Below are 26,935 nucleotides of genomic sequence, written 5' to 3'. Positions count from 1 at the left end.
ACAACAGACCACTTGTCAGGACTGGATCCTCTTTTTCCACTTGTGATTTAATCAATGACCAAACTGAGATTTCTCCAGCTTTATTTTCTATTCAGAATTATCAGGCTAGAGGTTTTATGAGACTTTCTGCTAACAGTGTAATTACGAGAACTAAGACTTTTGAGTTCTCTGTGCAGAAGTTTCGGTTTTGTTTTTTGGGGTTTTTTTTGTTTTTTTTTGGTTTTTTTTTGCTTTGATGTTTCCTGGACAAATAATTTGAGGCTGGGTTTTATGATTTGCTGGTTGTTTACCCTTGTGTTCTCTCTTCCCACCCTACTATTTTGAGATGCCTTTAGTGCTAGCCAATATTTTACTGTGCACAGGTAGATTAATATATACTTAGAGCATAGTTTTCTCAGTCAAAATAGTATGTTCCTGATACATGTATCTATCATAAACATAATGGCACCTAAACTTGAGATAATCCCAGATGGAAGCACCCTGGCATGAGGATTCAGAGATAAGAAATGCAATATTGCTTCCTAAGGATGAGTTAACACTCAAAGTTCTCTAAAAATTCAGTATTTTCTCTACTCCAGCAGAGGGGTAACATGAGGTGTTTTCTTTTGCTGTAGAGCAGGCCAGGAATGGAAACAGAACAGCTTTTTCTGTGGGTTCTAGTCCTATTTTGCATCCTCAGAAGCCATCTAAATTTCACTGCTGTTCACTCAGATTTGGATAAGCACCAAAGCTTTGCAGAGACTAACTTTCAAAGAAATATTCAAGATTTTCTTAATTAGGCCATCGTTAATTCTAAATATCTATAGGTAGAACAACTCAGAAAATTGTGTATCTTTTTCCCCCAAAATGAAATTATACAACATGTTAAAATAAAATAAAAATAAAAGAGTGGGAAATAATATTCTATTCCATTAAAATTTTAAAGGTTTTTACTGAAAAACAAGCAGTGAAAAAGAGCTTCCTAAGTTCTGCTTTTGAAAATAGGTAGCTGAAAAGGCTAATTATTTTTTTTTTTGAACCTGTGAACATGCTTATTAGAAATAAAAGATGCAAATAAAATTACTTCATTTTAAGATCTCCTTTTTTTTAAAAAAAAAAAAAAAAAAAAAGAAGCCATAGCTTCAGAGAGCTATGGGAAACTTTTCTCTTATGAGTCCAGAAAAACTCCGTTAAACTTCAAAGCAAAACCTTCCAGTGTGTAGCTGAGAGTTCCTACATTTTGGTAATCTCACATACCTTCTGTTTTGGTTACAAAAACGTTGAGTGTAGTTGACAACCTACACAAACAGACTGCCTGGTTCCCCAGGAGAGGTTTCCATACCACCTAGCTCCAGCATCTAATTTAGATGGTGATTGCAGAGGCAGCTGAAAGACAGTTGACCTTCTCTCACCAGCTCCAGCACACAGTCAGAGCAGATTGACAGCTACTTTCTCATCTCAGATGGATCCATGAGCTGGACTTACCACAGCCCCAAGCAGGAGGGCTGGTCCCCTGTATTGCCAGGACGGGGGCAAGACTCTGTCTCTCTGTGGTGGTAGATTTTTGAGTTCTGGCCAGCCAGGATGGCGGATCTTTTAGTGGCTGAGCCATTTGTAGATGATGCACAAGCTTAAACGTAATCCAGCTCTCTCTGATACAGGAGTTTATACAGAACTATCAGAAACAAAAACTTTTAGTGGCTAAAATCGGCAGATATGTATCTCCAAATGACATGACTGAAACACTACTCCCACAGGCAGTCCTTTTGAAGGCTGGTTCGTGATGTTATTATACAGCTGCTTTTGGGATAAGTTGTGTGCTTGAGAATGTGCTTCTCGGCACAACTACAAATGAAATGGCTGCCGCAGATGAAGATACTGTGGACAATAGGTGACGTCTACCTGTCTGACATTTTCTTCCTTGCGAAGTGAACAGAGTATAGACAGTGACATTAACCAGCCTTAAATTTTACTTAATTTATTTAATTTAGTTAATTATTTAAATTAAATCTCTGCTTTCTTCTATCAGTGATCTGATTTCTCCCCTCTTGCACATATTAATCTGAAATTTATAGCCTGACTTGTGAAGAAACTCCTAGAGAGCAGGCACTTTTTTGTTGTCTTAGAAGAATTTATGCATTTAGCTGTTCCAGGGATGTTTCATCATTCTCAGATGCTGAAGCTCTGAGTGAGTTATGTCCCTGAGGAGAGCAAAATGCAACTATTAATCATTGACATCAATGGGATATCCTCTATGTGCATCATGTGCCATTGTCAGTAGATGACAAAACTGACGTTGACCTTAAATGGAGAAAAGTAAAGGATAAAGGTCACTTTTATTTCATCTACACAACAAAAGTTCTGAAAATGGCTTGTCTTGAAAGCATCTGCTGAAATAAAACCTTGGGCTGAATGATACTGGCTTCCCCCGGAGACTTTCTGATGATCAAAACGATAGCAGAGGCATCTTAGAACTGAGTAATGCTGTAGAAACTAGCTAACATGCTAAGCTGAAAAGACACTGGGTTTATGTTCTTCTGTGTTCATGAGGTCCTGCGACCTTCAGAAAAAGCTGCTAAATGTTTGGGGTTTTTTTCTATATCTCTTTTAATAGGGATAATAACACATAGAAGTACCTCACAGTTACAGGCACATTTCAAGTGAAAGTGGCTGAATACAAAACAAATGACCTATCTCTGGACACTCCAGAGCTAACTTTAAATAATTGGGAATAGCTTCTTTTTTCTTTTACACATGATATGTCATAGTCTTCCTTTTTCCATTGTGTCTTTTCATCCCCTTCAATTTCAACCATTTGTCCTAGGTCTTTTCCCATAAATAAATGAATATTTGTCTTCATGTTTGTCATGACCTTGGCCAGATTGCCTGTGGCCACCTGGGCTTTCTCAAGCCTATCTCTCAACCATTTTGTGAGGACTCATTGACTATTTTGCCAGTCATCTTAGCCAGACTATCCATCACCCATGGCATCATATTCCAAATGTCAGCAACCCTTGCCTTCCTCCTTCATATATAGAAGCTCATACCACCTTCTAACTCTTCTAAAAGCAAAATTCACGACTTTCATAACTCAAAACAGCTTTAAATAGGCTGACTTCATCTCCATCCTGCCCCAAAGGCTGTTGTTTTGTTTATTGGTTTGTCTTTACATGCAGATGTGTAAACCGCTCGTTATTTCTCAGGTTGAAGTGAAGACCTATACATTCAAATGGGAAATGAGCTGTAGTATGAACTGGTAGGAGAAGGTGGAGTCACCAACTTCTCTTCCTGGTAGGAGAAGGTGGAGACACCAACTTCTCTTCCCTTGAGAAATCCTTAAGACCATATCTCCACTAAACCACTGTGCTGGGGCTTAGTGGAAGAATCCCTGGATAAACTCCTCAGCCAGAATTTCAGACTAGATGATCATGACTACCTGTACTGCTCTTAACATTTGGGAACCAGCCCCCTACAAAGGCAAGAATGTAAAAGCAGTCAAACCGTCAATCAAAGTCTTCTAGTAAAGTCAGCAGGCTCAATAAAACTGAACATCTCTGTGTACACAATGTATTGTATGATAATTGTATGCATTAAGATTTCAACTGCCTTAACTTTTGTGTGAATACTCATTACTTTAACTGCCAGTCATGTCACAGCAGTCATATGCTGAATGGATCTGCTTAGGCTATAACAGAAATAGGTATTACATGGCCTCATCTTCCTTGAGAACTAAGAAGAGCTTTTTTAACTTACGTGGTAGAAGGTTGTCAAGCTTTCAGTCAGTGCTTCTCTCCAAGTACCAACCCTCCCCTTACAGTCTTGAAAGTAAGGCTGATAGAAACAACAGGTACTTACTTCAGAATCTCTCGGTCTAGAACTCTGGTAGGAAAGATCCTACTGAGCCTTAAGTGAAGTCCATAGATACAGAAAGTATGTGGTAGGACCAAAGTCTCTATCATTGTTATTCCCTGGGTAAACTATTAAGCTATGATCCATTAAATCTCTCCTACCCTGTTTCTCTGGAATCTTTTCAATTGATTTTATCTCTGCAAGATCCAGCTTGCAATAAACACTTGTACTTGTGAGTAAACTGAGGAGAGTTCTATTATAATACTTTGTGCTGGGCTGCACCTGAAAGGGACAAATGTGAAAATGTATACTTCTTTCTTGCTTGACTGTAGGGATGCACTTTGCTAGCCAGTCCCTTGGACACATGTGTCCAAGGATATTTTAAGCACTGCAAACACATCTGTCTGCCTTCTGTGCTGTTAGTCTTTGTGAAAGAGATTTGATCTAGATCTGTCTTTTTGGGTGTATTGTTGTCTGGAATGGTTAGTGGTCCCTGGAGCCATCTACCAGTTTTCCTCTTTGCTGCTTCTGCTGTTGTCATTGACATGCCTGTGACAAGGGCTCAAGTATTACTATGTCACCAGGGCTTCAATTGAGAGAGATTGCAGGATCACGTTTCTCTTAAGAAATAATCATTGATACAGTGGTACAGGTTTGGACAGATATAGTGAGCACAAGTACAGCCTTAAAACACTCCTGCTGATACTCACTGAAGAAAGTGTTAAGTCATGGTGTGCTTGTGGCTGGGTGAACAGTCTCAGCATCAAAATGCTCCATATGACCACACTGCTCATCCCCATGACTCTGATTTAAACCAAGATGAAAACAGCTGATGCATTTGCATTTTTGCTGTATCATCTTTTAGGGCCATACTGCCTCATATACTTCCAATTCACTTTTATTTGAGTCATCCTGCATCCATTTAAAGTTTTCTTCCTCCCATCCTTAAAAATATGCACTCCTGACACCAGCCATCATCAAACTTGCAATTTTTGCTTAAGTAAGAGAATTGTGTTTGTCAGGTTCCCTAGCTAGGCCCGCTTTTGTCATCTCTGGGTATTCACCTTTTCTATGCCACTGCAAAAAGTTGCCAGCATGGTCATTAAAAAACAATTCATTTTCTGAAGCATAATGATGAAGTTTATTCATGACAGAATAAATTCTTTCTACTGCTGAGGTGTTAAAACCATTTAATCATTCTTCAATATTTCATTGGAATTTAATCACCACGAGTCAGAGTTATACCTTAATTAGGTGCATAGCCATGTGAATTTAGGACCAGAATCATCTTTGACTTGTGGCTTATAGTCAGGGTTATGTGGAAAAGAGAAACACATGCACTGTGGGAAATCATTTAACGCTGTTCATAGTTTCTGTTGACTGAGATAAGTTAATTTCAATCTGCCTACGAGGCACATTAGATAGTAACTTTTCCAGGTTATGTAAAAGGCAGCAGCTCGTAGAAGTTTTCTGCAATGCCACAGCTATCTCTGCTTCATCCCTGAACACAGCACTTTCCAGCCACCAAATAATGATCCGTGGCACCATCACAGTAGGGCAAATATTTCCCAAGTCAGGTCTAGGAAAAAGATTTGCACTGAACGTTGGGGGTATGTGAAAAAACACACCTGCAGAGACAATGTGCCCATAGCCAGGAAAGGACCACGCTCTAAATGTCTCTTCTGAAAGCAGTACTGAATCTTGAAGTGGATAAGAAGCCCTCGAGGTGCTTGGGTGTGGGATTTTTCTTACATTTACAATATGCTGGGAAAAGTGTAAGGAACAACATAGGGTTGCATTCTGCTTGAGATGTCTGCAGAGACTGTGGAAACAAAGGCAGCTCCCAAGCAGATTCAAGGACAAAAGACGGCTGGTTTTAGACCATTCCCATTTTGCTGCTTTTGCTATGTATTTTGAGGGAAATGTGAGGATTCTTCTTACAGATACCTGGGTACAGGCCACACCATCCCCTCTTGTTTAGTCAGAGTTGCTGTTCAGTGGGTTTGCAGCTTCATTTCTTCTGCTGGTCACTCTCCCTCCTGTCACTTTCATAAGGCAGAGAAAAAGGAAGGAAATTTAGCTTAAAAATCCCTTCTTTCCAAAGCTGGCTGACTTCCTCAGCAAGAAAATATGAAAGGTCACCTCATCAGTCAAGATGCTCAATTCTAACATCTTTCCTCAAGCAAAAACGCAGACATTTCCTTGCTGAAGTCCTGGCACAGACTGATGGTAATGCCTACCCAAATTCTACCTCACATGGACAGCATTGTATTGGCAAGACATAGAAAGGGGATTCAGTTATCATTTAGAGAAGGGAACTTCAGCAGCTGTGTATCAAGTGCAGAGGCAAGTTTAGGACTCTTTCAAACCCAGCCCACTGCAGAGAAACCTGAATCAACAGTTCCAGTGGACCACAGCTTTGCAGGACTTTATAAGGGAGTAAAATTCTTGTTGACTTTATCGCCATGCTCAGATACTCTCAGCTGCACTCCAGTACTTCCGTGTTCATTTATTAAGAAAAGAAAGGAAAATGTTTTTCTGAGGGCAACAGATTTTGTTCTTTCTTAACTGCAATTGTAAGGAACTCTCCCAGCCTATATAGTGGCTAAGGAGGGACACTCTTAAGTTTCATCTGAAGGATTACATTGGCTATTAGAAATGTTGAGTCAAAGGCCCTTATTGATAATACTTATGATGAATATATGTATGGGAAAACAGAGTCATAGAAATAATGTAGCCAAGATTATAGTGCTGGCTCTGTTCTCCAAGAAGCCTGGAATCTTATGTTCTATGTAAAGATTTTTCTATTTTATTACTTTATTTTCTTATTTTACTCTCCTTTCTAGGAATGATGGAGTCTGGCTTTTTACTCGTTATCCTTTTCAGAGGGGTCACACTGAGGTTTTGATGCTGCTTGATGTTATGAATCAATGTTCAGCTCATCATTTTTGCTCCTAAGTATCAGTGAACATTTGGCAAATTTCTACTACTGCTCATTTTGACAGGATGAGGACAGCATTCCCTTGTCTGATAGTAGAGGTGACAAATGATTCTGTATTCTCCTACCAGGCAAAACTTGTGGGTTTAATATCATTGTGTATTTGATTTACATTTTATTTCATGCTCTCCTTTTTTTAGCTCTCAGGGTCATTTTGCATGTCCTACTTACTAATGCTATCTGGAGTTACAGCAGAAAAGCTCAGAGAAGATGTTAGAGTGAAGAAGAGAGAGTTTTGCAGGCTTTACACTTGAAACTCTGCAGAGCAGACCAATCTGCCAGTTTCTCCCTTCATTACTCACTGCTTTGAAAGTTTTTCAAGCAAAGATAAAGAAAAATCCATTCTTTCATTTTGCTTTCAGCAGTACAGGGCACTCTTACGCATGTGATTCCATAGTAGTTGTAGAATTTTTCAATTAAAATATTCACAAAATGTTTTCTGTTATCTGTAATGACCTCTGATGCCTGTAACATGTAGAAGCTTTTGTTCTACTGGTGGACTGCAAAAACTTTCTTGTTTGATGACTAATAGTTAATCACGGTAAAGAAGTAATAAACCTAGCAAATCTGGATGTAGCCGTATCAACAGACTGATGGCATACTTAGCATTTGTTGTAGTTCTTTTTCACATGAAAGCTTATTAGCTTGTTGATGAGCTTCTCATTATATGAGTCTTTTCTTAATGTTACACCATCAAACCAAAATATCAGTTGTGATCCTCTGAAATAAAAGGGAGACACCAAATTTGAGTAGTGTTATATATGTAAACTCATTTAATAGGTAATCCTGCTTAAAGGTAGGATTAAATTCCTTTCCAAGTACTTACAAATCTTTTGTGTACGTTCTGTGAATGAGGAGTAATATGAGGAGGGCCAAATATGTATTTGCAAAGTATACACCATGGAAGCTATATATGGAAGAAGAAAATCCAATAAACACTGTTCATGCTTTCTTCTTTGCAAAGGGTTCACTATTGGGATGCACAATCTGGGATTCTGGACTGCTTACATTTAGGTTTTGGGTCACACCAAATAGCCATTAGCCTATTGGATGACTCATTTCAGATTCCTTAAGTTTTCTGGGTCTCATTTGTAATGTGTAAGGGACAGCAGACTACTTTTTAATACAGTTTTTTCATTTGTGCCACTTGTCTAAGATCCTTTAGCAGACTAACGTATTTCTAGGTGATAATACCATGCTACTATTGGAATCTATCACTGACTTCTCTTTTTCTTCCTCCTGGGGTCATTATAAATTAAAACTTATTTTATTACTGGACGGATTTCACTTTTTGTTTGAGGAATGTATTTGTCACACAGTATGGGTTCGATCAAGGCTCGACTTCGAAAGAAGCAGGGTGTCTCTGGTTGCTGAGAAATGCTCTTATCTAACTTTGGTATCACAAACTGAAAGGATGTAACAGTGTTCTGGCCTTTTGTAGAGCATTCCAAAATTCCACATCTCTATGTCTTTCTAGCCTATCTAGTCCTTCTAGCCTTCCTTTTCCTTTGCTTTACTCAGAAAGTGGCAAAATGTCAAACTTCTGCTTTAGGAAATGCCTTTATTACATATATTTGCTGTGCTTCCCCTCCCCCCCAGGAGACAATGCTTTTGACCATTAGTAATTTTTATACCCCATGTTCTCATTCTGCAATTGAAAAAAAAAAAAAAAATTCCCCCAATGTTATTGTAAAAGTAACCGTGAATCATCCTGGTTCTCTTTACCTTGTGCATTATTGTGCATCTCTGTCACAGAGATTTTCTTTGCAAAAGGCTTTCTCACTCTTCTAACTCAGAATCTAAAAGCTTGCTGGTTGATACTAAAAGTTTTTTATCCAAATTTTCCCATATTGTTTTTCAATGAGTTTTTTTAATTTGCAAGAAGCAAGCAGTTCTACTGTATTCATTTTAGATAGCAGAAGGTGTTTCCAATATTTACTTAAAGGCTAGAGGGCTGGGTCCTCAATCTTACAGTTTTCCTGCTTGCTTTTCAACCTGCCTGTGATAGTAAAAATCTCTCCAGATTATATACCTTTTCATGTTTCTACATTGTGCCTGTGCTCTTCTCTGAATATAGGCCTGCTCCTGTTGTATCTTTCGTGAGTTGATATTCCATTATCTCATTCTTGGAGAATGGCAAATGCAGTTCTCCCTTCCTTTCCACTGGCAATTAAACTTTTTTTTTCCCAAGTTCATGATGAGATAGATGCTTGAGATTGTAGTATATAGCCATTCCTGATCTCTTAAGACTATCCATAAAAGTTCAATCACTGAGGTGGGGAACCTATGCATGATAAATGATTAAACTTTTTAGTAACTCATGAATTGTATCTTAAGCTGATGTTGAAACACTTTTTTTATACAGACTGATGTATCAACATGTACATAGTTTCTATGGGTAATGAGACCTCTGGTTCACTCAATGAGACTTATTCTTTCGGTTAGAATAGTTAGAATAGTCCTGTTAGCTGACACCACACTTCTCCCACCAGTGCACAAAGATTTTGTGACAGAAAAACCTGAAACAGCATGCTGGAGTTTTCTTCGACCCATCGATTACAAAACACAGGCGAACATAACTTCAAGCGGTGCCTGGAGTTTTTGTCATGCCAGCATATCTGTCTGGAGACAAAATTAGCTTGTGTGATAGGACACGAAGTTTCTTCGGGACATATGAGTTGCAACCTAGCATAAGTGCTCTGTGTAGTAAGCATGAACTTAATTGCTAGAAGGTCACTAAGGACCTTTCTCTTCACCTCAGCTCACATCAGCTTTTGCAGAAAAAGAGGATGGACAGTTGTTGATCAGTCAGCTTTTTTTGGATCTTACCCTTATAATTTGCAAGATTTCATTGCCTGGAAAAAAGTGGAAAGCCCCACTTGTAACTCTCATGAAAGGACAACATATAGCTGAATTTTCACAGCTGTGTTCTGCCAGGAAAATAGCAGAATCCCTTTTGCAAAATAATTTCCTCTGAGCTCCTAAATGTGCTTATTGCTTCTAATCTTGCTCCTCTTCTGGAAACCTGTGTGGGTATGGTAGGATGACCTTTTCTGGTATAAGTCTCTAACTCTGCAAGAAAGTGTTCAAAAATATTTAAGTCAGAGAGAATAAGCAATGACACTTCAGCCCAGTGTATGGGCCATTTGTCTATAAAAATCTGGTCCCACACTGTGCTTTATGAGCTGACCCACCTTTCATGGATAACTTTTCTCTTTTCCCACTTTTAGAAACGGGGTAGTTGTAAAATGTTGTTATGACTATCAGTAGAATAAAGTACTAACTTTTAGATATTTTTTTGATTAATCTCAAATTTACCGTCTGGCTCTTTTGAAATATTGCTGTGAGTTATGATAGCTTTCTAATTCTACATTAACATGATACAGAGTGAATTTATTACTCTGGTTATGCATTGTTTCCATAAATACTTCAGTTTCACATTTACTAACAAAAATATTGTGTGGGCTTTCAATTACTCTGCTAATGAGCTTAAGTATGTTTCAGCTGAAATTGAATTAGTGTGAAGATTATTTTTCAGGGGCAGTTAGTATCAGATATATTGAGATGAACAGTGTTCTGTGTGCAGCTGAATAGTTCGCTGTGAATGGATTTATCATCTTTTGTACCGTCAAATGTTCCTAGGGTATGTCTGCATTCCCTTTAAAGATAACATTTAACGATCAGGGCAGTAAATGCTTACTGCTGGCATGACCATGTGAAAGAAATAATAGCATAGACCAGGGAGCTTGAAAGTCTGATTTTGTGTTGTCATACCAACATTAACCAAAATGAGGTTGTCCCAGCACAGCAGCTTGCACATGGACAGCTGAACTGAGCACCTTCGTTGATTCTGGGCATTAGCGGATGGTTCTGGTGGTCTTCATTCATCCAGCAGTACCACACCAGTTCAGCCTGCCTGTGTCTCCCCATTGCTTGCAAGAATCTGGCTGAGAATACAGAGAGAGAAGTGTTTCCTCTTAGAGTAATGGCTAATGGAGGGAAGCAGAATACCTTGCACCATGGTTCTCCTTTCTCAGTCTTGTGCAGGAAAGTCCACTAGAAGCTTATGTTTTGTTCTGTCACCTGCTGAATGACTTCAGTACATCCTCAGAGAGCATCATTCAGGTGCCTATCAGATAGCACCAGAAATATATTCGCTGAGGTAGCAGTTTAATGTTTGCTTGTTTGTTTATTTTTACTTTCCCCTGTAGCACAGGGGATGTATCAATTATCAGTATCTCCCTGGCTCACCATCGTGTGATAGATATATCAATTGCTTTTGGCTCTGTCTTCTTTTCCCTACCTCCCACCTCACATTTCCAAATGAGCAGAAAAGAGACTAAGCAAATTAGGAAATAATAATGAAAATATATGTACTATCTGTTTCATCTGACAAGACAGATTCTCTGAAGGGCAGCTGGATGCATGAGTGATGAGGAGACAAGATTCAGAAACGCGGGAAGGGATTTGTGTTTAATAATAAATGTTCATCTGAAGGCAAAATTATGATTATATGTCATAAGCCCCCCAAAAACTAATAAAATAAAAAATGCAGGAAATTATTCATGCTGGGTTGAATTAGTGTTTACTGAAGAAGTCTGGCTACCTCCTGGTATTTTCTGACATTTCCTTATGTTGACATGACTGACAGAGGAATTACACCGTTGTTAATACTAACAGCTATCTTTTTTCCCACGACACCAGAAATACAGCTGTCATTTTTTTTGAGATACATGTCACAATAGGTCTCTGTCTTTCTCAGATTCTTAGATTAAAAAATCTTGAATCAAGTGTCAAAAGCCTGTGAGATCTCACATGGCAATATAGTTTTTATTTTTTTTTTGATTCCTGAGGCTTTAGTATGATCTGAAGATATATATTCAAGGTCTTTTTTTTTGAAATTTGAAGGGTCAGAAATTAATCTCCATTGTTAGCTTACTTAATTTTTAATAACATTTTAGATTCTACTTTAATTCCACATCTGGAGAAACTAGGGCTTTCCAGGATAAAAACAGCAAAAAGATTACACCAGTATATACCATAAAACTTCCAAGGAAATTACAAAAGCTGGCAGCAGAGAAGAATGCCAAGTATGCAGTCCAGATTTGTCAATCACTTGCTCTTGCTCCCAGGCAATACATCATGTGTGACATTTTCACTTCAATTTAGATCCTTCTAGTCTTCCTCTGGTCTTTTTTTGCCCTTTTCTCCAGCCTTAATATCTGTTCACTATCTGAACTCTTTTCACTGCCTTGATTCACTTCACTATCTTTCTAATCATCTCGTTCTTGCTGAAAGATCATCTATGTTTAATTGCATTCAACCATATAGTGAGCTGGTTTTGTGACATTGGTCCCTGGACTTCCTCCATCATTTTGTTGGTAGCCATGTGCCTGATATTGCCCTGCCAATGGCTGCTTTGAGCTTCTATCATCTGCTGCTGCTCTGATTCTGCCAGCGACAGCAATATTCAGTAACCTCTTTTCTTTTTGTATGCTCTCTCACTTCAACCCTCTCTTCCTTCTTCTTTCCTTACCTGTCCTCAATGAAATAAAACTTCATTACTACCTCTGTCTGGTAAAAAGGCAAGATCTGTGTGCTATTGGGCTACATCCATCAGGCTTTAAAGGGTACTTCATGTGGTCCTTCAGACAGTGAACTCCATCCTCTGATTACTCACTCTTTTTATGTGCTCTTTAGCCAGTCTTCCTCTAGTATGTAACCACTGATACTTTCCCTCTTCCCTTTCTCTACTATCCTGCTGTAGTCCCACTGGGGCTGAAGGTGGCTACTCCAACTGAAAAGTAGGACTCTATCAGACCCTTCTACACTACTTTAAAGGAAGATTAGTTGTAATCATAATTTTTTCAGAATTTCCTGAAATGAAGGAGAAAAAAAACCCCAAAGAATTTAAAACAGAGAACAAATGTATTGATTAAATAAATGAACATTTTTGGCTTGAGATTTGCACTGAAAAATGTAAACTGGTCAGATTCCAGTGCTAAACTTTTCTAGATCAATTTCTAATTCTGAGATTAATCAGGATAATATTTTGCACTTATGTAAATTCAACTTTGTGAAAGAGGAAATCTAAGAATAGGAATGTACAGTGAGATTGATATTTTCACACTAAGGCATTACTGTACAGGAAAGTTAGTGTGCTAACTAACTGCAATATGGTTTTACAGAACACTAGCAATTTCACCGTGACACTCCTCTTCTTCCCCTGTTCTTTACAAACTACAGTGCATAGTGAGGATGTTTAGCACTACAGTTCAGCAGTTGTTTCACAATTAGTGTATAGGCTACAGTTGCACTGGTAAATTAATGAGGGTCTAGAAACTTTCCCATGCCTCAGAACCCCATCATCTATACTGCTAATTTCTTGGTGCAGTTCCTTGCATGTTTTTGCCAGCATGGTCCAAGTGTTAATATTTCAAGGGCTATTTTTGATATATAGCTTCTGAAGTCACTGTGGGAGAAAAAAGAATTTATCAGCAGAGACATGGACCATTTGTTGTGAGGTGTCTGCTCTGGGACACTGAATGCAGACAGAATCTTTTTCTTTTTTCTTTTCTCAGATACAAGAATTCTAATAAATGCTAATTTAATAAATTAACATGACTTTCCCTTTTAAACTACTAGCCTTCACTTCCAAAGGTGAAATAGTGGTGCAATATAGGTAGTATATGGCCCTGAACAATACAAAAAAAGGACCATGAGAAAAGCAACACAGTCTAGCAGGTCAGTATAAAGCTGAGTCTTGGGACTTGCATGTGCCTTCCCAAAGGAATTGCCTTGACAGCTCCCTGCCAGTTCTATGATTAAAGCAGTTTCAGGCTAAAACTAGATGGTATCATATTCTTCTTGCATAGAGAAAAGGAATAGAATTGCCTAGCCAATTAGTCTAATCTGTCTTTTCTTTAATTTGTCTGTTTTGCATAACCACAGTATTAACCAGCAGTTCACTCCTGCTAATCCCCAGTGCTACAGAGAAGAAAAGAACCCATTTGTATATTACAGCGTAATCATAATATCTACTAATTTCCTCCCATACAGTACAGGCCTCTTTTGAAAGATTGCTGGCATTATCCCCATTTTATAAATGAGAAGACTTATAGTACAACAAAATGATTTCTCAGGAACTGAGTTACTGGTAAAGTAGAGCCTGATATCAGTATAACTGATAAAGCAGAGAATAACATTCGAGTCTCCTAAATTCTCAGTACAGTTCACTCCCTGAAAGCTTCAGTGCTCGCTTGCACCTGGGATTATGAGTGAAGTCTGCAGCAAACCTTTTTCTCCTGCATTTCTAACTAATTTATTTTCTAATTTTTTAATATCACCACACACTGAAGTGAGTAATTACAAAATTACTTGCTTTCTGTATGTTGTGTCTCCAAGGACATAGCAAAGACTTTCTAGTGATGGTGGTAGAAAACAAGGTTGACTTCAAAGAAGGGTACTAGCACTATCCTTTTTTTTAAAAAGGGTCTTATGATCTCACTTTAGTGTTTTCACAAAATGAGACATAAATCTCCATGGATTGAAGAGAACGTATTGTTTGCAAAAACCCTGAAAACTTTCATCTTGGCTGCATAGCACCTCATCACACGTAAACTCTCATAGGAGCATCTGTCTATTGCTTTTCTATTTCAGGTACTTATGCCATGCTCTAATTCTGGCCATAGATCTCCTCCTTTTCCAATAAGTGATGCCATTGTGCCAAAGGGCAAGAGAAGAGGGCTTTTTTTTTGTAAATTAAGGTCAGTTGTAATACCCCTATGTTCATTTCATTCCTTCGAGGCAAGGTTTTCAGAGAGGTCAGAACCACATTCTTATATGAATAGTTTTCCGTGGAGTATTTTGACCTTCAAATAGGATTTGGAAAGCTTAAGAATAAGGCAGCAAAATCCTGACACCAACATGGAGGAGATTTGCCTTCTCCTCCTACCCGAAGGAAAATAAAACAGAGGAGAAAGACAGTGTCTGGATAGTGAATTTTGCTAAAGGGAGTTTTTCATATTTCTTGTTGTCCCAGCTAGGACTACATTTACATTTACATGGTTAACATATTTGAATATTCATCTGCATTCCCAGTTCTCACTGTTCCCGGACTCCTTAAACTGTTCGCATTAAACCTATCATAATCTACCATTGGTTTATAAGTAAGCAAGTGTTTTGCTAGTTGATCTCTTCTTGCAGTTAGTCATCTCTCACTTTTTTTTTTTCCCTAAAGAAAGGCTAGTATCAAATTTAGATGTCTATTTCTCTTCTGTGACAAGAAGCATCTCTGCAAGATCACACTGTGCTGAAGAGCAGGTGGATGGTATTGGGCTACTTGCCTTAAGATACTGCTACAATTAAGTATGTTTGCTATCTGAGGGCTAAAAAGTGAGTGCTAGGATCTTACAAGTTTCAAAAGCTAACAACTTTCAAAAGCTAGTTTTGGTTTCAATGAACCAGGGTACAGATTCTTGCTATCTGGAACCAACTTTCTGTGTTTAGCTGATGAACAAAGCCTTGCAGAATGCCTGCCTAGACACAGTTTTAATGACCCTTTTTAGTTCTGTGGCAGCTCCTAGTTATTGAGTCCTAATGGCAGGACATGGTGGTCCTTGATTAATGGTGCTACATGTACAGACTTGCTATAAAGAGACTCCCTCTGCTAGGCAGCAAAGCGAAGATTGAAGTGGCATCTTGCAGCTACCTGTGTTAGGGACAATTGAAGAGTCATCAATATTCCAGAGTGAAAATGGGTCTGCATTGATTTTAAGTGTGGGAATTTTAAGAGACGTCATCCATCATAGCTGGCTGGCAGTATGTTTAGGAAGGGTGGGCTAAAGCATGGAGGAGTCCCAAAATACTCTTATAATTTAGCAACTTCATGAAAACAAGATTGTCTTCCCTGCAAGCTAGAAAACCAAGTCTGAGTTTAATTACTTAACTCCTAGTACTCTTGAACTTGGTGCTTATTCCTATGCTCAGCTGTTCTTTGACAATAACATTTATCTGAATATTTTACAAGAACATTTGAAGTTTATTTATAGAAACATCCAAAATTCTTCATTTTTGATGTATATTGCGAGTTGATTGCTTTTTCCATAATTGAGATTGCAACTGTGATCTTTTATAAAGCTATTATTAGTCCCAATATTATCACAGCTGGAGCTTCCAGGACTGATTGAGTTTAGAAATGACTCAGTTTCTTTTAAAGGCTAAGATAAGCTTTTATGGCAAGCTTCAGTGTAGTTAACCTGGCCAAGCTTTAGGACTGGCTATGGCCTTACTACCGTACATTTTTAAATGGAATGGCTTTACCTTTCATGCCACTATCACTGCCTGCCAGTTCATGAAATATACCAGGCAGTTACATTTCCCTGGTAGCATGCGTATATTTGTATTAGAAGAAAGCAAGTTGTAAATGGTGGAAGTTACCAGTGTTCACTCTATACAGTTAACATGTCTGAAATACGGTCTGAAAGACTGCATTTCTATACACATAAGATACAGGCAAAGCTATATGCTATGTAAATCCAGTTGTTTGCTGTTCACTTGGAGAGAATGTAGAGGTCTCTCTGTGTTTCATGAGTGCAAAACAAAAGAAATCGCTCTAACAGACGGTGCTATTGCTCTGTTTTTCGAGAGTTATGACCCAAGTCCGAGACCCAGTTTATAGGGCTGATTATTGTTTCTGCTAACAGTGCTACTTGTTTGTAATAAGGTTTCACAGTGAAATAATTTCTGAACAACTTACACACTGCAGAATTTTTTAAGCACATGACTGGGAGTGGTAGTGTTAAGTGGAGTATAGCACTAGGTGATACAGATGGAGATACAAAGCAATTGGTGAAACTGTTCAAGAGTTTGAAGATCATACATTTGATGATCAATAACATTCTGTTATTCCATATATCATCCTTGGTGTTTGCATATGAAATGTCTCAAACTATTCAACAGAGTGCAGGCATTGCCCCAGCTGTCGTGGCCGGAGGTGCGTTGTTTTCATAGCTCCAGGGAGAGGAGACCATTTAGAAAGAACATGAGACCAAACATTTCAACTGTTAAAAACCATTTTAGCAACTCTATCTGGAGTTTTCCAGGAAGGCTACTTTATGACCTGTCATTCTGAATAGCTCATCTATGTCTATGCCAAACATCTCCATTAGGATGATTAATGTGCCCAGAACCTCAAACATAACATTAAGTAAACCTGCCAGGTGATGTTTATATTCCAGGTATCTTTCATTGATATTTCTTTCCCTTACAGATTTTTTTTTTTTTTGGTGTGTTTGTTTGCTTTTTAAAAAGGAGCCACATCCTCACCTGTGTCCAGACTGAAGGGTTGTATAAGTGGCATGAATGCATAAATGCAAAGATGATCAGAAGCTCATCTATTCAGCACCTTGGTGTTGCAGCTTCTCTGCACAGGCCTGTTCCCTCACACTGCGCAGAAGGACCTCTGCAGAGCTGCCATTTATGCTAGTTGTGATGACATTTTCAGGCTAAGAAAGCCTGGCACTCCACAAGGAGTCTGCCTTTTTACTCTGGCCAGGCCTTACTATCCCAATTACAGTCACCACCAGCTTGGTGTGTGGTGTAAGTGCCTGTAAGGCTCCCTTGTTGCTGGTGCTAAAGATCTGTAGCTGTAAGTCAGAATGGGCTGGGTTTAATTTCAGCTTTTTTCTCTCACTCAGGTCTGTTATGTGGAAGTAAAGAGAAATTTGCATGGAACATCTCTTTGGGTTTTTTTCTTGGCTACTCAGCAGGCACCGTACCTGGGAGTCCCCGCTGTATTCCACTAACGTGCTGCAGTTTTAACCAGTTTGAAGTGGGGTTAGACCATGTTCATTCCTATCTGCTTGTTTTGAATGCTAGTGATGATCTAATATTTCATGAGTTCAAAGGACTACTTACGTTTTCTGACAGCGAAGTATAATATCCATAATTGATCGAACTTGGAGCACAGCTTGGGCCTAGCTATTTGGTTTAAGGATTTTTGATATGTATTTGATTATATTTTTTTTTATTTTAAAGAAACTTTCTTCTTTCCATCCCTGCATCTTTCTACCTCTCCTCATGCTTCCGTAGCCCATACTGCCAATGCCAGTATTTCTTTAAGCCACACAGAGGAAGGTGGTTGCAGTGAAAAATTTCTGGCAAAGAATATGATAGCTCCATTTCTAGGAGATTTTCCACAGTGGGCAGGATGGGAAAAGTAGGTGGGAGAGTGGAGAGAAATGATTGCCTGTGTTGCATTCTCAGGGAACGAGAAAACTAAATGTAGCCTGTTGTTTTCACCAGGAAAGCAACCTGCTGGTGTTAGTCAGTAAGTGTTCAGTCACGCATGAAGTGCTCTCACAACTGTCAGGTTCGGACTCAGCAAGTGCAAGAGTCATTTGCACACTCGGGAAGAGCTGCTCCTTGTAGGCACATATTTTATTTTGAGTTATTTGTTCAGAATTTAATGTTTAAGATTAGGACAGATGAAAGTGAGGAGAAAAAAAAAAAATACAAGACCTGGACTAGTTTGGTTTGTTTTTTCCTATTCTTTTTATTGCACGTTTGAGAGATGGCCCTCAAAACTTCTGCAGTTTTGAATGTGGGATGTTGGACCCACAGAAGTTGGGAAACGTGAGTGCTTGTTTGAATTTTATGGCTCTGCTCCTCTCTGTCAGTACCCAGAACAGTAAACACCAGTAAACACCACACTGTTCTTCTGTCTGTTCTCCTCTCTTTTCCCTTAGTGTCAAAAGTAATCTTTTTTTTCTCTTTTCTTCCCTTTTTTTTTTTTTTTTAAGGATGATTCCAGCTACAAACAAAGCCTTTGTTGTAAACAACCTTGTTTCGGGAACAGGCTATGACCTCTGTGTCCTGGCAATGTGGGATGACACGGCTACAACCCTTACTGCCACCAATATTGTAGGATGTGCTCAGTTTTTCACCAAAGAAGACTACCCTCAGTGCCAGTCGATGCACAGTCAGTTCCTGGGTGGCACCATGATTCTGATCATTGGAGGCATCATTGTGGCAACTCTGTTGGTATTCATTGTAATTCTTATGGTCCGCTATAAGGTCTGCAACAATTCCCAGGGGAAGATGTCTAACGTCAGCAATGTCTACTCACAGACAAATGGAGCACAACCAGTTCAGAATGGAGTCTTGCCCCAAGTCAACCCCAAAGTGGTGGTGAGAAACGAACTTATGGAGTTCAACTGTCAGTCTGCACGGAGCAGTATCTCTTCTTCCTCCAGCTCTGCAAACAGCCGTGACTGTGATGACTATAGCCTCCAAAGTGAACAGGGCACATTGTCCAGTAAATGGAGGCCTCCTTCCAGGTCAAAACACAATATTGACCGGCTAATGGGAGCTTTTGCCTCTCTGGAACTGAAATGTCAGAAAAAGGAGGAGATGACAGACTCCAGAACTTCCACGGTGGCCCGCCACTCGGACAAAGAGCCACTGCTGGGCCAGCCGGAGTCCAAATTTCGCAGCCTCCTCATGTTGCCTCTGGAGGGCAAAACTAAACGTAGCCATTCTTTTGACATGGGGGACTTTGCCACATCTCAGTGTTGCACCTACCCAAAAAAGATAACAAACATTTGGACAAAGAGGAGCCTCTCGGTGAATGGCATGCTTTTACAGTATGATGACAATGACCTAACAGGGGCAAAAGGGACTTTTGGGAGCTCAGAGTGGGTAATGGAAAGCACAGTGTAAATATCAGTGTCTCCCCCCTCCTCTTCTTCCCTCATGTGTTATAAAGCGTGGTTTGCTGCAGGGCCATGCATTTGGAAAGAGAGGGGAAGAAACATTTTCAGTTGTACTGGCCAAAAAGATAAGTAAACAAATAAATAACAGGGTCTGGCCCCAACTAAATCATGAGCGAATGTTTCAAGGAATTTGGTAGTTTTATTTAACATTGCTTTCCAAAAGTTATTCAGACTCTTGGTGAACCATTAAGCAGGGAGGAAGAGAAGAAGTTTAACAGCATAAATTAAATTTTACAGGGTTTGTTTTGTTTTTGGTTTTTAAAGGGCACCTCTTTTCTTTTAACCATAGAAGTAGAATTCTGTGGACTGCTGCTAGGATAGATCTGGTTGTCATTGCAAGTGACTTTCTCAAAAGTGCAGGCAGGGCATCCACAGGGACAGATCAGAGCAAATTGTTCAGCATAATCTCATGGTGTTAGCTGTGACATCTGGGAAAACAATACTTGTTGTTTAGTGGGCTTTTGGTTCTAATTTAATGAGTTCTCTTCTGTTTTGCCTTGTTGCTATTTTTGAGTTGCTTTTTCCCCACAACAGAAAATATGTTTCTATGCATTATTTTTCATTTTGGTTTTGTTTTCAGTCTAATCAAATCCTTAAGATGAAAAGGAGGATATGTACAAAGGTCAAGTTTCTGATGTACTGCATAACTCGCCTCCAATGCTCCCCTTTATGTCCTAGGAAAAAGTGTATCTAGGGGCTAATAAATAAAAAAAAAAATCATCTTCTTTCTTCCATCTTCTTCATAGTCTTTGCTGGTCAGTGCTTAAGGCAGATTGCAGCAGCTGTTGATATCTGTAGGAGTGTTGCTGTCAAAGATAGGGAAGATAGTAACCAAGGTTTCCTTTTAAAGGATAAAGAAAGGGAAAATGAAAGTAGCTCCCATGAACTCTCCGCATTATTAATACTAATGGCTTCTGGCAAAGACCACACTGTCACTGTTCAGCTGACAAAGAAAACACAGACTTTTACCCTATTATGACAAAAGCTCTTTGTCTAGTCACCATGATCTGGCTTGACTATCAGTAGCATCACAGGAAATAGGTAAGATTTTGAGTATTTCAGGGAATTGGGTATGTTCCAAATTAGCCACAAAAAGCAAGGTAAATCTAGTTGTCTCAGAGCAGGGGGTCTCCCATGTGTCCCCTGCATTACAGATAGCCTTTCCCCAGTTCTCAGCATACTTCTGCCCTCCCGTCTGTCACCCTCACTAACGTCCTTGCTAAGAACAGGAGCTCTTTAGGGCATGGACACTGTTTCTCACCTTATGTTTGGGGAGCATTGCTGTGGTTGTGCAAATGCTCATCACCCACCCATTTGACATCATTATCCTTAACGACTTTACTGTGATTTCCAGCATTCTGGTGGCTACTGCAATTGCCCTTTCATTTGTTTGTTATTTATTTGTGATCAGCTGCTGGGAACCATTCTGAAATTGCACATTGTTACTATGATTTTGTAAAAGGCGTGTGGAACGGGTGCAAGGCGCAGAGAAAATAACACATGAAAAAAATTCTATGTATATTTTTTTTAAAGGTCCAGAGATATATTGTGACATGGCTGTGTACTTTATCTTGTATTTGTCACGTTTCCTACTTGGAGTTTTAGAAAATGACATCCCTGTGATCAGAAAATTTTTCCTTTATTTTCTTTTTTTTTGTTTTGTTTTTTTTTGCTACAAAATGTACAGTAAAAAACATTCTTGGGGAAAAGTACTTGTTTTTCATTTATTTACTCTTCTGTGTTCTGTTTTGAAACCTAAGGAATTATTTTTTAAAATATCTTGAAAATTTAGATGTTCGCTTTCTCTTTCCGTCAAAGCAGGAATCAAGAAATACCTACCTTTTTGGAATACATGAGAAAAGATCTTGTAAAAAGGCATTTCACCTCATTTCCTGTGGTTAGATTTATACAAATCTGTATCATCACTAACATATTTTAAACCTGCACAAGTAAGAGGAATCCTTTTTTAGGTTTAGGACCTGAATAGGTTTTTGCTCTGGTTATTGTTCACCATCACCATCAATATATTCAAAAGAGATCCAGTCAAATTTTCTTTGCATTATCTTTAAAAATCTCTGCTTTTCTCATGTTTTCCAAGAGGAATGACACCTCTAGTGCCAGAATCTACATCACCCAACTGTCCAGATGGCACCTTCATATTAACCAGTAATGACATTTACATTTATGTTGTAGTGAAGACTCTTAAAGATGTTCATGTAATTATTTTCTTTTCTTGTTACACAGTGGTAAGGTTGGACTTTTCTATTATGTTGCTGATTCTCTTTGAGCATGACAATGGGTTGTTTTTAATGTAGCCCTTGAATTTGTCATCAATATTGATAGCATATGCAGCTATGAATTTTCAAAAGCAATATCATATGCTATATACTATTTTCTTTATTAAAAAGGAAAACATCTCTTTCACTTTCTCATACAAGATTAGAGGAAGTAAAGTCAACAGATGCTGTTTTAAAATAATGGATAGTTGCCAAAAAGCCCAGGTAGTAAAGTCCACAATCTAACAGCTGCATTTATTACTGTTAATCATTATTTTAATTCATTTAGCTTTAATGAATGAGGCTCAATCCACATCAGCAAATTTGCAAATACTGAGCGAAATGAAACAAGCCCCCAGCAATCACCTTTGGTACTCACAGCATGTGGGAGGACAAGTACTCAGGCACTCACAGGGGAGGTAGGGAGCCCCACAGCGAGTCAGCAAGTGTCCAGCCCTGAGGGAGGGATGGAGCCAGCCTAGCCTGGTGATACCAGTTCCTGGGCATCTCCTGGGTTATGATCATTCTTCAGGTGCAACCAGCCACTGCCCTACTTACACAGCCAACTAAGCAGACCTTTGAATTTATCCTGTGGCTTCCCCTTTACCTCTTTGAGAGCTGCTGAAGACAGCTCTGTGTTTTGGGTTACATTCTGAATCTGTGACCTGACTGCTAATGCTTAAATGTGATGCCAAGGTGCTCCACACACCCATCTGACCAATCTCTAACTTTTGCCTCCGTTTTCATGTGTGCATCTCACTCAACTTATTTTTCTTTAGTGCTGCTGCAGGCACTTGCTCCACTTCTGAGCACAACTGCATGTCAGCGACTGGCAAAATGATATATAGATATCCACTTACCTGAGCATAATAAATATTTTCACACATCATTGAGGAGCTGAGCTAGTTCCAATGGCCTAGTCCCCTGGTCTCACAACACTCCTCTGAGAAATTTATGCAGGACTCAAGTAACGGTGCTGACTCACAAATTAATGTGCAGTAGGGTGATGTGCAGCTGTACTAGCTCTGCTTTAGATGCAAGTGTCAGGTGGTGCAGATAGTAAGGATGACAAGAGAGATCAACAAAAGCCTTCTGAAAGAGAAACCTGGGAAATTAAAGGTGATACACAATTTAAATTGAATTCCGTGGGAATAATTAAAGACGGCTGCATATGTGTATGTAACCCCAGTAAGGTTTATTTTTTTGGACATGTTTTATAATAGTGGAATAATCTTTTTCTAAAAATGTATGCCATTTAGTTGAAAGAACAGGATACGATTCCACTGTGAAATTCCGCACAGAGTTAGTCTTGCTAAAAAAAAACAAAACACCCAAATCCCCAGAATATCATCCTGGAAACTATTAAACAAGATGACAAAATGGAAATCTCTGAAACTAGTGATGATGTGGATTTCACTTGATATCTGCTAGGAACCAAATGGTTGTATGAAATGAAAATAAAAACGTATGTGAATGTCTGCATATATATACATGCATAGTAAACAGACCATATTATTTGCTTACAATTTATATCCTCCTTACAGTTTTCATGAATTTGAATATATTTCTGGTTTCAAATGCCTTTTCTCAGTTTGCCAGCTCTAGAGAACAGCAACTGATTCACTCTCCCCTTATCCTTAGAGGAAGATAATCTTTTATATGTCTCCAAACTATACCCAGTACTTTGTTACCATTTGGACTAATTCACTCGTAAAGTAATGCATAACAGCAAAGCAGTGAAAGGTGCCTCTGCCCTGCATTATGGCAGTTTTTCCTTTGCTAAACCTGTTTTATATCCCACACCATGGAATTGATCTGCTCTGGAAACAGAAGAAAATAATATTCCAAAAGGCTCTGCTTGTTTCAATCTCACTTTTCACGCAGCAAAGAGTTGCAAAGACAGATGAACAAAAAAAAGCCCTTGGAGGTTGCTGAGCGAGTGCAATAAACGTAGCAATGATTTAAGCACTTTCTAAACTGGAGGCCAATGAATAATTCTACCTGATAACCAAGAAAACATTTTTGTCTCTGAATATCTTGAATATCACATCTGTTTGCAATGCTTTGTACCCGTTAATCCATGGGTAACCCACAGCACACCATATGGTACATGTGACACCCCCTTCTACCCATTGCAGCCTATTTCTCTGGAACTTTTCCTCAGTGACTCTCTCTCTTACCTGTGTTCAGTGTTTGTAATTCAATACTTGGACAATCTTGGATGTGGAATTAACAAGTGAAGTTATTAACAGCTTATATATTTCACTTTTAAATTGCCCTAAACATGACAAGAGGATTTCTCCAAACACCTCAAATTAGGTTTGGGTTTAGGCTGTAGGCCAGATGAAAACTAAATCAAAGAGTACCTCAAAACTCTTGCTTTCAACATAGGAATCTTATGTTCTGCAGTATGTTTTCTTTGTCCTAATTAATTACTCCTTAATCCCCAAAGGTACAGCATTCCCTAGCATCAGCTGTCAAAAGGCCCTACAATATCAAACAGTGCCAGATGCTTGTTCATGGTATTACACTCCCAACAGATGGCAAATGCCAGAGATATAAATATATCCAGATATAGATATATTAGTAAGTGTGTGCATTTGTATTCATGCATACACATTCATTGGAACACATGCATACATGTGCATGTTGTGCTCTTTAACTGTATGGTTTGTGATGTACAGATTTCCTAGTTTGGTAATAAAGGAGCATTTACATTTTTTATGAAATACTAATGGGAGAGAGAGAGAACAGAAACCTCCTCTTTCTGTGAAACAGATTAGTTGCTAATCGGAATCTCAGCCCAGTAGGGAGAGTTCAATGTTTAAAATGGTGGCAAAAGGATTCATTCATTTCATATGACCACCAGTCACCATATGACCTCCCAGCCCACCACCTTTCTGGAGCAGTGGGAGTCCTTATCCTATTCTCCATAAGGAAGCAAAGAATTTCTTCCAGAATTCAGATAGCCCTCTGGGTATGCACATAATACAAAACTTGTATAGAGAAAGGACCCCATCCTCCAAGAGATCATTGTACTCTACCAGGTTTACTAATATATGGAGATGAGACAGGAAACAGTATAGCTCCAATTTGATCCTAACAAACTGATGTCTCTAGATTTAAGGTCAGTAGGAGATACCTTATTCATCTTCCTGTTTAATACAAGCCATAAAATGGTGGCTTTCTATTGAAGAAACCTCAGCGGGATTGTGGACCTCTAAAATCAGGTTGTGAGGCCAGCGCAAAGCTCAGTAGGTAGATGAAAATGCAAACAGTTCTGGGGCCATTAGTATAAATGCTTTTAACAGCTGCCAGAGAGCTTTAGCTTGTGATACGGTTGGACTGCTACACAAACACATCCAGAATGACTACACAGACTCAAATAATTGAAACGTAACTGCCCATAATACACGGAGTATTGGCTAATGGTTGACAATGGTTAGGGGTCATGAATACAAAAGAGAACAATACAGCTTTGGCTGCCACTTCTGGGTTACAATCACTACGCTGCTGCCAGCCTTGGCCACACAGAGTCTGAGGGACAGAGCCACCTAGGTTGAGCTTCCTCAACAAAGACCAACAAACATGATCTTTTATGAGCTTGAGGAACTTGTTCGTACCTGGGGAATGTAGATGCTGCCAGGACCTCCGTCTAGAAGGAGGACCGCACTTCTGTCATCTAGATTAGTCTGTGGCAACTAGAGTTTATTTGACAGGGAAGTACCACACATCTCTAGCCTGGCCTCCCAGGAACCTTGCCCCGGTCCCTCCCTCGACTCCCTCCTCCACCTCTCATAGTTTCATTCCTCCTTCATTCCTTTCATTAGATTTCAGGCAAGAGGCTATTTTTTTGCCTACTATACACCTCAGCCCACCTGGTGCTACGAAGTAATTGCACACCACAGGAAAATGGGCTGGCTGAATATGGCTGATGCGTTTTCTGGCCACAATCCTTTTCAATCACCCTGCTGCAACTTTGCTGTTTACTAGTGACTGATGATTACAATTATGGTTGTTTGAATTATTCAGTGTAACAAGACAATCAGATGAACTGAGTTCCTTCATCATTCACACACTGAGGACCCTCATTACCTGAGAGGCATCTGTCATACTTCTGTGTTCTCCTAATAGGTGGCATGAAGCCAGTTCAGTATTGGAGACCTTGCTGCCTGTTCGCTCCTGATTAGTAGTTCAAGGATGGCTGTTTCAGGGTGATTTCTCTAGAACAACTTCAAAACAAACAAATTAATTGACCATAAACACACTGACTAAACAGACCCATTGGTTTGTTATTGATATCAAACTGGCAACCCAGTTTTCAAAGAGCTACAAGGTATTACTATGTCAGGTATGTTAAATTTACTGTTAATGCCACTATGTTTAGATTGTATCTGGCATTAATATACATGACACCTGCTGAAGAGCTTCAGAATTAATCTCTAGGACATTAGATGACCTGGATCTCATTTTAGAGAGGAGAGGATCTTACATCCTTCAGATGCCTCATCCTCTCATGGATATTTTGGAGAATCTGTTCTATCTGTTTAATGAGACAATTACTGCATGTATTTATTTTATATGTCTATAAAGCTTCATCCCTATAAATACACAAAGTGCAGTGTGGCAAGTTCCCATGATCCGTACTACTTGTGTTTGGTATAGATCTGCTGTTGAGAATGAAATCCTGAACATCAGACCAAATATTCTCCAAAATCCACCAGGGTAAACCTCCAGTCTACCAAGAAGGAAGGGTTGCGGACAGGGGGTGGGTGTTATTTTATTTATTGTACCTCAAGCACAACCTGGAGTGGGACAATTAGACTTAAATATAAAATGACTCTGCAGAAATATTCACATATGCTTTCTGTGCAAAACTTCAACCCCAAATGCGCTGAACAGAGGTGGATTTGCATTCTTCAGGCTTAACTTGCCTCAAAACACCCAGTATAACTTAACCAGGGCTAGACACCAGTATAAATTACAGCAGTTCTACAGGTCTAAATTTTTGTCTCCTTTCCTGTCACCCTCAGCACACCTAGCAGGATTTAGCAGCCCTT

General features: G+C 39.1%; 1 protein-coding gene across 1 annotated transcript in view; it reads left to right on the top strand.

Annotated features, from left to right (window-relative positions):
* LRFN2 (leucine rich repeat and fibronectin type III domain containing 2) overlaps window positions 1-19,546 on the top strand; it is a 38,991-nt gene extending 19,445 nt beyond the window's left edge. The window contains exon 2 of the mRNA XM_010017158.1: window positions 18,628-19,546. Within this exon, the coding sequence (XP_010015460.1) occupies window positions 18,628-19,546 (919 nt within the window). The remainder of the gene's footprint in view (window positions 1-18,627) is intronic.
* Window positions 19,547-26,935: the final 7,389 nt, after the last annotated feature.

Source organism: Nestor notabilis, unplaced genomic scaffold, assembly GCF_000696875.1.
Source record: "Nestor notabilis isolate BGI_N333 unplaced genomic scaffold, ASM69687v1 scaffold5006, whole genome shotgun sequence".
NCBI classification, from domain to species: Eukaryota; Metazoa; Chordata; class Aves; order Psittaciformes; family Psittacidae; genus Nestor; species Nestor notabilis.
Note: the sequence above shows the minus strand (reverse complement) of the source record. Positions and strands in the feature narration are given on the sequence as shown.